The 14,963-nt window shown below is 41.5% G+C and overlaps 1 protein-coding gene across 2 annotated transcripts in view; it reads right to left on the reverse strand.

Annotated features, from left to right (window-relative positions):
- The window catches only part of VPS13B (vacuolar protein sorting 13 homolog B), a 779,806-nt gene that overhangs the window by 81,801 nt on the left and 683,042 nt on the right, over positions 1 to 14,963 (reverse strand). For both annotated transcript variants that reach the window (XM_068984062.1, XM_068984063.1), the window contains exon 42: positions 12,315 to 12,476. In XM_068984062.1, the coding sequence (XP_068840163.1) occupies positions 12,315 to 12,476 (162 nt within the window). The remainder of the gene's footprint in view (positions 1 to 12,314; positions 12,477 to 14,963) is intronic.

The raw sequence follows: 14,963 nt of genomic DNA on the forward strand, positions 1-14,963 counted from the left end.
CGTGCACGTGGACCTGAAAGCTGGTCTCCTTTGAAGTATACTGCTAGTCCTCTCCCGCAGCATCTCCCTGTTTCATAACAGTTCCCATCAGAGGCCACTGGGAGGCCAAGGGGGCAGAGGTGGCAGAGACGAGCGGCTACTCTTGATTACGAGTCCAGTTACACAGACAGCATACAAAAGCATGTATTTTAAGCTCAGAGGACCTCTTTTTGTGTGTCTGTACAACACAAAGAAAAGCATCCAATATGACCCATACTGTTTACAGTGGTCATATTGTTAAAATAAGCTTTTAAATCTATATTCTTGAGAAATCTGAACATTTTTACTCAGTGTACACTTATCAAATGCCAATTATGAGCCGGATACAGGATTAGATATTGTGGAAAATCATGTTTTAAAAAGCCTCCCACTTTCCTTCCCTCTTTTCACTTTAAGCAAATACCCACTACAACCACCTCAACATTTATAGTCAACCTCAGTTGTCTCTCCTGTCTCAAAGCAGGAGGAGGCTTTTGTGCTAAGTTAAAAATGGTTCCCAATTCTCTCAGCAGCTCACATCAAGAGGTTACGATCTTGCTTCTTATCCTCTGGATCTGGCCTCACCTTGTGACTTGCTCCACCTAGCAGAATGTGGGCAGCAGATTCTATGAGGGTTCTGAGCTTAGGCTCAATAGGTTTTGCAGTCTTTGCTCTTGTTCTCCTGTCTAGGCGAGACTCCTGGAAGGATCACATGGAAGAGAACCCTGGCCAGTGGTCTGCCAAGTACCAAATGTGTGGGCAGGGCCATTATGGACCACTCAGCCGCAGCTGGCCAACCAGGTGACTGCAGCCTCAGGAGTGAGCCCAGCTGAGACTAGGAGAAGACCCTCTTAACTAAGTGCACCTAGATTTCTGACCAACACACTTATGAGCTAATAAAACTTTAAAATAGAAGTTTTGGGGTGGTTTGTAACAAGCAGTGGATAACTGGGATAATTCCACCCTGGGTCCATTCTTCTACCTGTAATCTGGATGCATTCTTCTTCTCTTCTTCTGGGACCTTATGCCATTAATCGCTCTTCCTGTCTTCTGCATCATCAACCTATCTGCTATTTACTCCTTTTCACATATGAACATGCCTAGTTCAGTTCAGTTCAGTCACGTCCAACTCTGTGTGACATGAACCATGAACTACAGCACACCAGGCCTCCCTGTCCATCACCAACTCCCAGAGTCCACCCAAACACATGTCCATTGAGTCGGTGATGCCATCCAACCATCTCATCCTCTGTCATCCCCTTCTCCTTCTGCCCTCAATCTTTCCCAGAATCATGGTCTTTTCAAGTGAGTCAGCTCTTCGCATCAGGTGGCCAAAGTACTGGAGTTTCAGCTTCAGCATCAGTCCTTCCAATGAACATTCACGACTGATCTCCTTTATGATGGACTGGTTGGATCTCCTTGCAGTCCAAGGGACTCTCAAGAGTCTTCTCCAACACCAAAGTTCAAAAGCATCAATTCTTTGGGGCTCAGCTTTCTTCACAGTTCAACTCTCACATCCATACTTGACCACTGGAAAAACCACAGCCTTGACTAGACGGACCTTTGTTGGCAAAGTAATGTCTCTGCTTTTTAATATGCTATCTAGGTTGGTCATAACTTTCCTTCCAAGGAGTAAGTGTCTTTTAATTTCATGGCTGCAGTCACCATCTGCAGTGATTTTGGAGCCCCCCAAAAATAAAGTCTGACACTGTTTCCCCATCTATTTCCCATGAAGTGATGGGACCAGATGCCATGATCTTAGCTTTCTGAATGTTGAGCTTTAATCCAACTTTTTCACTCTCTACTTTCACTTTCCTCAAGAGGCTTTTTAGTTTCTCTTCACTTTCTGCCATAAGGGTGGTGTCATCTGCATATTGGAGGTTATTGATATTTCTCCAGGCAATCTTGATTCCAGCTTGTGCTTCATCCAGCCCAGCGTTTCTCATGATGTACTCTGCATAGAAGTTAAATAAGCAGGGTGACAACATACAGCCTTGACGTACTCCTTTTCTTTTTGGAACCAGTCTGTTGTTCCATGTCCAGTTCTAACTGTTGCTTCCTGACCTGCATACAGGTTTCTCAAGAGGCAGGTCAGGTGGTCTGGTATTCCCATCTCTTTCAGAATTTTCCACAGTTTATTGTGATCCACACAGTCAAAAACCCTCACCTGACCCTTCAGCTTTCTTGAGCTAACACCCAATCAGGATTTTTTTTTTTTAATCATGCTCATTTTCCCCACTCTCTCACCTCCCATTCATTTTTCAACCCACTCAATCTGATTTCTATTACTATCTAGCCACAGAAAACTCTTTCCTTGGGCTATCAATGAACTCCCCATTGCCCATACAGTGGTCTCTTCAGTTATTGCTTCACTCAAATCTCCTTAGGGCAATCTGAAGAAGAGAGGTGGGCAGAAAAAGAAGATTCAAACATAATGAACAGAACTGCAGGGACTTGTGATGACTAGGGTTCCAGCTAATGCCTTGACTACACGAATCTTGACTTGTCAGAATCTGAGCTAGAATCACCCAGGTAAACTACTCCTGAAATTTTTGGCTAATGAAACTGAGAAATAATGTTTTGTTTACTTAAGTTGTGGGCTAGTTGTTAAACAGCAGTCTGTAATAATACAGGGTATGGTATGTGTACGTGGGTGCGACTATAACAGAAGCCTACGATGTATGTGTGTGGGTGCTTTGGAGCAAGAAGTGGACAGAAACCACAAGAACTTGGAAGTATTAGTGTCTGGGTGTGGATTTCTTTCAAATGCCTGTTTGGAGTTCTCTGGGCTTCCCGGGTCTGTAAATTTCTGTCTTTCACGAAGTCTGGGACATTTTCTGAGATTATTTCTTAATGGTGGGGGGAGCCCTATTCTCTCTCCTGTCATTCTTTGATTATAGTTATTCATATATTAGACCTTTTGACTGGATGGATTTCTACTGATCCATCTTCAACTGAGGTGTCAGCTGGGCTGAATTCTTTTTAATTTGTTTTTAATTGGAGGGTAATTGCTTTACAATGTCGTGTTGGTTTCTGCCACACAACAAGGGCTGCATTCTTATCTAGAGGCTTGACTTGGGAAGAATCCTCTTCCAAGCTCACTTGGGTAGCTGGCAGAATTTATTCCCTGGTGCCTATATGAGGGGGCTTCCTAGGTGGCGCTAAGGGTAAAGAACCCGCCTGCTAATGCAGGAGATGTAAGAGACCTAAGTTTGATCCCTGGGTCACAAGATTCCCCTGGAGGAGGGCATGGCAACCTACTCCAGTATTCTTGCCTGGAGAATCCCATGCACAGAGGACCCTGGTAGGCTACGGTCCATACGGTCGCATAGAATCAAACATGACTGAAGTGACTTAGCACGCATGCATGCCTGTCTATGAGGAGGCATGTGAGGAGGGTTCTGACTTAATGACTAGCACTGGCAGCCACCTGTACATCTCCGTGGCTTCTCGTACCTCCCTGCTCCATGGCCCTCTTCATAGGCAGCTATAACATGGTAATTTGCTTCTTTCAGGCCAGCAGGAATGTATGTTATCTATCTCTCTCTCCTGACAAAAGGGTCCAGTTTCTCTTTTAGGGCTTTTATCTGATTAAATCAGGCCATCTAGAATCGCCCTGTTTTGATTAACTAAAAGACAACTAACAGATATAGAGAACTAGTGATCACCAGTGGGTAAAGGGAAGGGGGAAAGGACTCGATAGGAGTAGGGGGCTAGGAAGTACAAACTACTGTGTAAAAAATAAATAAGCAACAAGGATATATTGTATAGCATAGGAAATATAGTCAACTCAATATTTTGTAATAACTTAAAATGAAGTCTAATCTATAAAAATTTTGAATCACTATGTTGTATGCCTGAAACATATATTGTAAATCAACTATTTACTTCAATTAAAAAAGAATGTTAAAAATCAAACTAATTTAGGAATTAATTATACCTGTAAAATCCCTTTTCTGTTGCCACAGTGGCTTTAAAGTATATGCATCATAATTTTAACCTCTGGGTCATCTTGACATTGGCATCTGTTAATCATCTCTCCCTTGAAATTGAATAATTCTTTTTTTTTTTTTTTTTTTTAGCTTTTTTGAGACCTGTCAAGTAATTTTGGGTCATAGTGTGGACACTATAAATGCTCTGTGGTGAAGACTGAATTCTCTCATAATTCTTCCAGAGTGTTAATATTTCTAATAGGTAATTAACCAGTTTAGACTCAAAGTAGTGGTAAAGAACCCGCCTGCCTGTTTAACACAGGTTAGACATACACACACAGGTTTGATACCTGTGTCGGGAAGATCCCCTGGAAGAGGGCATGACAATCCACTCCAGTATTCTCGCCTGGAGAATCCCATCGACAGAGGAGCCTGGCAGGCTGCAGTCCATAGGGCTGCACAGAATTGGATATGACTGATGCGACTTGGCACAGCATAAAAACTCTTAAACCTGGGTTGAGTGGCAGTGTAGACTAATTCAGTTCTTTGAGGCTTGCGTACAATCTGCTTTCAGTCTGGCCCATGCATGTGTGCTTCAGCAGGAAGCAGTTAGGTGGGCCACATTTAAACATATTTCCCTATTCTCTGGATTTCCCTTTCCAAGATTTTCTCTTCACCCTCTAGTGACCTTGGCTGCCTGAGTTCTTTCACCTGGTACCTTGTGCCAGAAAGACAGTGGGCCCCCCTTGCATGGCTACAACTGTAGTTGACCTCAAACCAAAGCCACAACAAATGGGTGAATCACTGTGCAGTTTACTGGCTCAAAGATCCCATTCCCCTCCAAAATCTGTCTGCCTCTGTTCATCTCTAGAGGTAGATGTTTTGTGTTTTGCTCAGAATTTATAGCTGCCATTCACAGGAAGATCAGTCTGTTAGGTATTTATACCAGTCTCTGACTTCTGCTCTGTCTTGGCTCAGTTACTGTAATCTCTCACTCCTGGGTTATGCAGTGGTGTCCACACAACCGCATGCATTCTCAGCCTCCTCTAGACTGTTTACACAACTGCAGGGCAGGAACCTTTCAAAAATGCAACTGTGACCCTGTGATGATTCTACTTAAAACCCTTCGGTAGACAAAAGCTGCCTGTCACATACAGGTATATCTCCTCAAAATGCTCTTCAGAACATAACTCCTCCAAATAGCAGTGCTCTGGAGGTGGATCATACTTGTTTGTGAGAAAGTATTGCTAAATATTCAGGAATCTAGTGAGCTCGTTGTTAAATCATTGGTAGCCTAAAATCCAGAGAAGGCAATGGTACCCCACTCCAGTACTTGTGCCTGGAAAATCCCATGGATGGAAGAGCCTGGTAGGCTGCAGTCCATGGGGTCGCGAAGAGTCGGACATGACTGAGCGACTTCACTTTCATGCATTGGAGAAGGAAATGGCAACCCACTCCAGTGTTCTTGCCTGGAGAATCCCAGGGACGGGGGAGCCTGGTGGGCTGCCGTCTATGGGGTCACACAGAGTCGGACACGACTGAAGCAACTTAGCAGCAGCAGCAGCAGCAGCCTAAAATCAGCTATGGTGGGAGTCCTTACACCATGAAAGTTGACCAACTCTACAAAGTAGTTTTCTCTTCACCATCAAAGAGCCAGTTTCCTAGCACACATCTCCTCAGCAAGGCCTGCAGTTTTAATGCCTGTGTTTATTCTGAACAAAACCTGAATTCCCTTGAAGCTGACAAGCTGCCTGCCTGTCCGTCCGTCCCCTGGTTCTGCCTCATGTGCACAGCATACAAGGGCCCTCAGGGCCTTCACTGACTTTACGGTCTTGCAATTCCACACATGTACTCTACACTGTAGTCAAATCAGTCGAGTGCTACCTTGCCATGTTCTTTCTTGCCTCTGTGGCTTTCACACACGTTGGTTCCTTTACTTGGGAACACACCCCTTTCCCACCCCACTTCACTGACCTAGCACTTACTGAAACATGAAAATTCAATATAAATATGACTTCTACCAGGAAGCCTTGGCAGATTTCCCTCCTCATGTTAGGAAACATTTCCTTTGAGTCCCCGTTAAGACCTTGTCCATATTCAGAGGCAGGTGATTTTACTTTCTGGTCCTCTTGCTTTTCTTCCTATGGCTGGTATTTTAACTCAGTTACCCATCATGTCTCCCTGTCTGTAACTACTGCCACAAAATCCTCATAGATAATGATCATGTCTCTAATTTGTTTCCTTTCTGACTCCCTCATCAGACAACATGTTTCTTAGAAGAATGTACACATTTACAAACACACAACAGGTCATATCAATGGGATATAATAAGCATCTAGACGGAAATAATGAGTCAGGTCTTAGATGCCAGATAATTTGGGTATATTTAATAGATGATGGTTGTAAAGACTTTTGGACAAGAAAGTATCAAAACATCATTTAGGAAACTTCTTTGAATTGTAGTTTGCAAAGCAGACTGAAGTGGGGCAAAGATGTAACTAAGGGAATAACTGAAAAACACTATTTCAATAGTTCACAGAGAACCATTCTTGAGATAGTATTATACTTGCCACTGTTCTAATTAGCTTTTGAAATTCCTCCGTCTATATAAATATTTTCAGAGTTTTTATTTCTTTCTGACTTAATAATCTGTATTCTTTATTTTAAAAAGGTGAGAAGTATATAAAAATGTAATACATTGGAAAAAAATCACCTTAAAAAATATAACATTCAGAGGCAACATTTTGACATATCTCGTTTCAGTATTTTTCTATGCATTTATACTTAAATGGTTAAGATCATATGGTATGTACAGAGTTTTATATTTTGCTTTTCTGACCGATATGATAAGCTCCAATACTTTGGCCACCTGATGCAAAGAGTCGACCCACTGGAAAAGACCCTGATGCTGGGAAAGATTGAGGGCAGGAGGAGAAGGGGATGACAGAGGACTAGATGGGTGGATGGCATCACCGACTCAATGGACATGAGTTTGAGCAAGCTCTGGGAGATACTGAAGGACAGGGAGGCCTGGTGTGCTGCAGTCCACGGGGTCACAAAGAGTCATCAACATGGCTGAGCGACTGAACAACGATATGGTAGCACTCTGCCTTCCTACGTAAGAATGTAAAGGTCCCATAATAGTTCATCTCATAGGTATGCCAGATTTCTCTTACCTATTTCTTTAAAATGGAGCTTTTTGATTTTTAAAATTTGATAGTATGAATAAAATTGATAAACATTTTTGTGTATACACCTTTGTATTAATTTGGACTGCTCCCTGAGAGTTGATCACTAGTAAGAGAATTACTAGGTCAAAGGCTATGATCATTTTAACAGCTATGATGCTTCTTATCAAATTGCTTTCTAGAAAGGAAATATCAATCCCATTTGTACCTTCTGGGTGTAAAAATGTCTGTTCATTTGCCCTTTCTGACAAACTCTCATATGCATACCATGTGCCATATAATAGCAGAGGCCAACACTTGAAAATTTATCAGTGAGAACAGTTTGCCAACACAGAACATTCACCTGCCTCCCTCGTTCAGTTCAGTTCAGTCGCTCAATCATGTCCAAGTCTTTGCAACCCCATGGACTGCAGCACACCAGGCCTCCCTGTCCATCACCAACTGCTGGAGCTTGCTCAAACTCATGTCCATCAAGTCGGCAATGCCATCCAGCCATCTCATCCTCTGTCACCCCCTCTTCTCCTGCCCTCAATCTTTCCCAGCCTCCCTAAGTCTGATTTTAAATTTTTAAAATTGTGACAGTTGCAACAAGAATGTCCTCATTCTTTAGATATATGTGTACAGATACATTATATAAAGGGATATGGAGAGAGTGGTAACTGAATAAGAAATTACAATCTAATAAAACTGACAACTGACTGGAATTACCATAAGATAGCTAGACACTCAAAAACCCATTACTTTTTCTTTAGACAAGAGGAAAAATTATCAGATCTCACTTTTAAATATTTTCACATATGAAGAAAGAACAGCAGAGCTTTCTGTCTATATGGGCGAGAACAAGAACAATACAAATATTTTACTATTATGTGGTATGCTGCAGTCTATGGGGTCTCAGAGCTGGACACGACTTAGGGACTCAACAATAACAACACTGTTATGTGGTAAGCACAGGCTGATTTTATGTGTTCGATTTAATACATTACCTGTCATTTCATAATTTCTGAAACATGTCACCAAGTTCTCAAGTGATGGGAATATCATTTAGAGCAGAGGAAAGACAATTTTCTGTCAAATCTTTAGTCTACTGAATTTTGTCAACTGAGGGATCTGAAAGCAGGGGTTGACAAATTAGGCACGACCTCTGGGTCATTTGGTGCGCTGCCTATTTCTATAAAGCCAGTGAGTTAGGAGTATCTTTAACATTTTCAGATAATTGAAAAAAAAAAGAAGAAAAATACTACTTTGTGATGTGTGCAAATTATTGGAATTCAAATTTTCTTTTCTATAAATAAAGTTTTATTGGCACACAGTCAAACTCATTTGTTATGGCTGCTTTTGTGCAAAGCTAAATGGCTATGAGAGAGGCTCTAAGGCCTTGAAAGCCTAAAACAGTCACTGTCTGGCCCTACTCAAAAAAGTCTGCCAAACTCTGCCTGAAACTAATGCCTGATTTATGTTTTCTTTCCTAAATCTGATTACTTTGATGACTATTTCCCAGATGCTCTGCCACTCTTCCAAACTGACTCTTGTTGCCTTTCTCATTTTTAACTATCTGCCATTTTCACAAGCTGATAAAACTTCCTATTACATCCATTTGGAGCAATCTTTTATTTTCTATAGCTCTGTCTGAAGCCTATTTTCACCTTGACTGATGGTTTGGTTACCATATTAAGTCATTGGTAGTTGGAATTCTGCAAACCTAAAAAAAAAAAAAAGAAAGCACAATCTGTAAATTGTGCGTGTTTCAAGGGTAAAGCAAATGTAATTCCTTACATAAAGCTAGAGGCATTCTTGTTTCAAGCAGTTTAATTAGCCACCAGTGCTCTCTCTTAACCAGAACAGGAAGTTAACTTGAACAGCCTACACAAAAATCCTATTACGATGGACGTGTCACTATATCCAGTTTGGTTAAACAGCTCCTCTTGACTCTGAGCTGCACAGACTGTCCATATTCTGGGGAAAGAGTCCATAAACTCACACATGCAGTCCTTAGATTCAATTCCATATACTGTGAAGCACTTCTCTGTAGACCATTCCTTTGCTGGTTACTGTTCTTGTCCAACTGAAGTAAAGTCTCCTGGAGTGGGATATTTAAGGGCCCTTTGAGGTGGCATATATGGCTGTGCAGCAGAATATATTCAGTTATCCCCTAGGAAATTGTTTTGTTCTTTGTTTGTTTAGGCAAGCAAATGTTGTAGGATAGCCAACATTTTCAAGTGATTCTGCCTCAGAGTGTGTGTTAGAAACTATAGGGAGAGTTTACAACTTTTCAACTTTAAAAAGGTTTTTCAGCTTTGGATTTCTGGAGTTGGTTGTGTCCATGTTTTCCCTTATCCTTTTGGGACTTACTGTTGTTAGCAACCTCCTGTGTGGTTCTAAGACATGCTGACCTCTTTGAAACCTTTCCAGGTGTCACTGCTACTTTCTTGATCTCTGCAATATAAGCTACATTGTTTAGTGGAGTTAAGTTCTCTGAACTTTAGAAATCCTCCCTGAGACTATGAATTGACTAACACCCAAGGTAGCATAAACATTCAGACACAAATGTTCCTAAAACCAAGCCTGCTGGGCAGCGCAGGATATGACTTGGAGTCTGGAGAAAGGGAACAGTTTGCTTACTCCTGTGTCTGTGACTACCTCCAGGTGCAGTCTGAAGCTAAGTGGCTAGTTTTTCTGATCCTCAGATGTAACCTCTCATTAGAACACAGCAGAATCTGTAACTATGGACGTAAGGAATTCCATGAAGACCCCTGGGCCCATTAAGACCTAGCTGGCTTCAAAGGGTCCTAAAACACACTTCCTTCAGCATACGTAGCTGTACTAAAGGGACACCTTTTATGAATACGATCTAAGTTTTAGTCTAAAGATTATGATGACTATAGCTCATCTTAACGTTTGTATCCAGAAGATGCAGTTACAAATTAAAAAGAGAAAAAAGTTTAATAGATACCTGTCTTATGTTTCCAGTTTGACACTAAAAGGTTCTTATTGTTTTTTTTTGTTCTTAAAGCTCTGCAAGGGTTCACATTGTACTAAGAATGCCATGTTACTCTAACTTTAAATGTGGAGTATTACAGCAGCGATTTCTCAGCCCTTCTCTTAAAACCTCACAGTTTGGCTCTTCTAGCAGACAAATCCTGCTGCCAAAACCTAAGAGAGTTTAACAATGTTGTGGAAATAATAGTATATTGAAAATGAAAAGACATGGGATTCAGTCCCAACTCTACCACTATCTTAGCTTAACATTTCTGTCTCCTTATCTATAAAATGTGCATAACAAAAATACAAATCACACAGGGATACTATGAAAATAAGACTAGTAATAAATACAAAAAGACCTTGCAAAAGTACAGAAGAGTTTATATATGAAAGGTATAGTATGGCAGTGGTCGGCCATTCTTTTTCCTGTTCATGTCCTTTCCATTCAGAAACTGTACATCTACAACATGAAGACACCTGTTACTCCACACCCCTGAGCCCACTGTTCTTAGCATCATCCTTCCCATCCTGGCTCCAGCATCCAGAGAATCTTCAGTCAGGGAGGGTCATGATAGTCTATGCAGCTTGAAATGACTTTGAAGGAAAATGAGCTTTCTCTGCTTTGCTTTCTATTGGCTGAGGCCTGCAGCTTGCATGTATGAATAGGTAAAGTGGCTACAGGTACAATGTATGACCGCACATTAACACACCTTCTCAGAGGTTTCTTTCCTGTCACTACCAGTTCATTTCTGGGAATGCAATGGTCATAGAAGTCTTTTGAAGGTCTTAACATGGATTGTCTCTGGGTGGTTGGAATTACACGTTGTCTTCTCTCTCTCTCTTTTGGTTTATATATCTGGTCTATATTCTTACTTTTGCAATTAACAGGAGAAAAATAACTACTTAATTTTTAAATGAAACAACTGACCAAGTGTGCTTTAATGATATTACAAGGAGCAAACAACCAAACAACTTAAAAAACTCTCTAACATGCACATTTCTCAAAAGGAGAATTAGAAAAATAAGGGCATGCCATTCATTCTAAAAATACAAGTGCAATATCATACCATACGCATTTCTGAAAGAACTCTTATTAAAAAAGGATATATGGTGTTTTACCATCCTGTTAGATTAACCAGAATTAAATACATAGACTTAAGAAGAATTTCACTGTATCTACTTTGCCAAATTTGATACTAATAGTGTGGCAATATGATTAAAAAAAAAAGCAAGTAAGAAATCAGAATCTAGCTACTGGAAAAAAACAGCAAGAGGGAGCCTGAAGATATAACATATCCTAAAGCTGGCCTATAGACCAGATGGGAAAACTTGTTCTCTAATCTAATGACTTTCTTTTAATCATAAGCAGACAGTAGTTTCCTTATTACCCAGGGTTTTAGAAATACATTATTCTTGAGAGTACTTCCTAGGATTTCTTTTACTCATTTAAGACCACATCTTTGTATTTAATTCGTCCTCAGTTATCCCTGCAGGGCACATCCCTCTAATTATTCCCATCTAAAGTGACAGGAAAATGGAATTACACTCCTTGGAAAATAGACATCCTTTGGTGTATCTTTTCTCAGTGCTCCCTTGGGTACACTCTGTCACTGCAGTCACTCTGTCGCCGACTGTGAGCTGTCTTTGGAGGGTGAGGACTTTTTTACCTTTGAATCTCCAGTGCCTATACATGACTGGCAGGAACTATACACAGAGTAAGAATCCGAATACACAAATGGAAAATAACTCCCAATATACAATGTTTACAGTATATCAAGCACTCTTTTAGCACCTTTTATGTATTCACTTATTCAGACCTCACAATCCTATGAATCAGGTACTATTATTAGCCCCAATTTACATATAAGAAAACTGAAGCACGAAAGCAAAGAGAGGTAATCCAGAGCCAGGAGCCAAGTCTCCATACCTGGCTCTGGAGTTCAACATCATTGTCACCACACTACCCTCCATGGTGCCCACGTGAACACGAGAATGTCCACTCCAAGAGGAGCACGGGTACGCTGCGCTCCCATCTCTAAACATTTCTGGGTTTCTGTCAGATGGAGCTATATATACTATGTGGCCCCTTGGGAGACTTAAAAAGGGAAATAACTGGACACAGGCATATAAATGCAGAAGAAAGGCATCCCCAACCTTAACAATTGCTGTGTTTGTAAGGCTGTTTCTCAAGTACCTGTGGGGATTTGTGAGAGCGCCAGCTGTACTGGTGACTGCAGAGACTGGCCAGCAGGATATTTTCATCAGTATCCACCTGGCCAAACCGCAGTGTCTCCTGTGTGTCATTACAGATCACAAAATGGCTGAAGACCAACTCTTCTACCTCAGGGCATTTGTTCTGAAAGAAAAAGAATACGAAAGCCAACGTGCATCAGATTAATTGCAAGATGTTTGGCAGCTGTCTGCCCAGTGGCGATTGTTACAACACAGAAATACTAAAAGATCTGTTGTCATTAGCTCTGGTATACAAAGTATTCTATACTTCCAGGATAAGCACCAAAAAATACCTTAAAGAGATCTTAAATGTTCCAAGAATATGTTTTGATTTATATTCCTGCAAAATAAATCATATACACAGAAGAGGAAAAAGAACAATGAGATCCCTCAAACGTTTAATGTTTTAAAATGAATTAACATGCTACAAAGAATGCTGTACTGGGTAGTGCACGTTTTTGAGCATAGTACCAGAGGCTAGAATTACCATGTTCCCGGCCTTCTAAACTTGACAATCAAGACCAATTACCAAAGCCACAGTTTGTACCCTACAGAAAGCAAGGATCATTTAGGTAATACATCCCCAGTTCCCTTAAGGGGGAGGGTGGCCTGTGTCTGTGTGTGTGTGTGTCTGTGTGTCTGTGTAAATCTGCTCAGGGAGAGATGTAAATAAAACCGTAACTTTCCCTCTATTGTTAACAGGCTGAACACACAGAACAGATCAACTTCAGAGTCTGTGTAAGCCAAGCTGCAGTTTTCAAGAGAAAATGTTAGTTGAAAACCAGTTGCTGGTGTCTATTTCAGCTAATAATCAATCAGCAAATGTCTTTCATTAATCTGCTGAGGCTCAGCAAATTAGTAATATGCTCCTAATATGTGGATACCTCCTTCTCCACTGGTTGCTGTTACATCAAAGCACTGGCTGAGTCACAGAGCATTTCTGTGTTTATTCTTTTTATCACCTTGACTAGGTTATGGCTTAAAAACAATCAACATACCTTTGGTAAACAGAATAGCTAAATAAATGGCTAACTTGAGAATGCAAGAAAAAAATCTTAATTAGCCAATGATTTTTCAGATAATGGGAGGTAATATGTCACTGATAGGGCTTCACTGTGGCTCAGATGGTAAAGAATCTTCCTGCAGTGCAGGAGACCCGGGTTTGATCCTTGAGCCGATTTCTCCAGTTGGCCTCTATTTCCTGGTTGTGGCTCTAAGTAATGTAATAAAGCCACACTCCATCATTTGCCATTTTACTAAGGGGAGGGAGAGTAAAAAGGGCTATATCATCTTGAGCATGGAGATTTAAGTGACTATGTGGCCTGAAGCCTAGGAGTTTATGGACGAATGTACTGGAATCCGGCCTGGACCAAGACCTGATCTAGAATCTTATGAGAACAGTTATCCTGGGAGGTACAAGCACCTCCTAATCAACCAGAAGGTCCCCCAAGTGCGCAGACAGAGCTCCACAGCTGCAGTGAGGGAAGAGGCCTTGAAATATCACCTTCTTCTAGAGACATCCTTGAGGGACTTCTAAGTGCTCACTCTATCATCTGCTTATTCTCACCAACCCTCTCTGTTCTCATGGAGTGGAACCTTGCCTGACAACCACACTAATCATAAAGAGTCTCTGGGTAAGTGAGACTGAAGCAGTTATAACCAATAATTACCTGCTATCTACGCATACTCCTTTTTGCTGTGGCTTTTAATCATGAGCTGTGATTTCAAAACTGGACTGCCGGCGGGTTTCAGGCATTCTGCCTGGTCTGGCCCCCGCCGCATCTTGAACCACTCTCCTCTAGACCCCAGCTCCACCAGCCCCTTTCAGCTCCTCCAACACCACAGGCCGCCTCTCAATTCATCCAACACGTCAAACTCCTTCCTGTTTCAGTGCCATTCTTTTGGTTGGACCTTTTTTCCTCCTTGCTCAATTAATTTGTTCCGACTCAGTTTTCAGGTTCCTGTCTTCAGGTCACGCTCTCAGAGTAAGCAGCCTCCTGAGATCTTCCAAGATCACCTTAGGTCCACCTATTTTTTTTTTTTTAATAATATTTATTTTTATTTATTTATTTGACTGGGCAGGGTCTTAGTTGCAGCATGTGGGCTCTATTTCCCTGAGCAGGGATCGAACCCTGGGCCCCCTGCATTGGGAGCATGGAGCCTTAGCCACTGGACCACTAAGGAAGTCCCAGGTCCACCTATTTTATGCTTACACAACACTGTATTTTGCCTTAACCATACTGATCCCTGTGCTATGCTCAGTCGTTCAGTCGTGTCTGACTCTTTGTGACCCTAAGGACTGTAGCCTGCCAGTCTCCTCAGTCCTTGGGATTCTCCAGGCAAGAATACTGGAGTGGGTTGCCATGTCTTCCTCCAGGGGATCTTCCTGATCCAGGTATTGAATGTAAGTCTCCAGCATTGCAGGCAGACTCTTTACCATCTGAGCCCCAGGACTGAGTAATGACTTCCATGATTTTAGGTCACTGTTGTCTCCATCATTAGACTCTATGCTGCATAAGGGCAGGATCCAGTTTGGTGTTATTTACAACTTCATCTCCTGTTCTCAGTATCATGCATGACACGTAAGTACTCAACAAATACTCATGAAACA

The sequence above is a fragment of the Capricornis sumatraensis genome, chromosome 11 (assembly GCF_032405125.1).
Source record: "Capricornis sumatraensis isolate serow.1 chromosome 11, serow.2, whole genome shotgun sequence".
Taxonomy (NCBI): domain Eukaryota; kingdom Metazoa; phylum Chordata; class Mammalia; order Artiodactyla; family Bovidae; genus Capricornis; species Capricornis sumatraensis.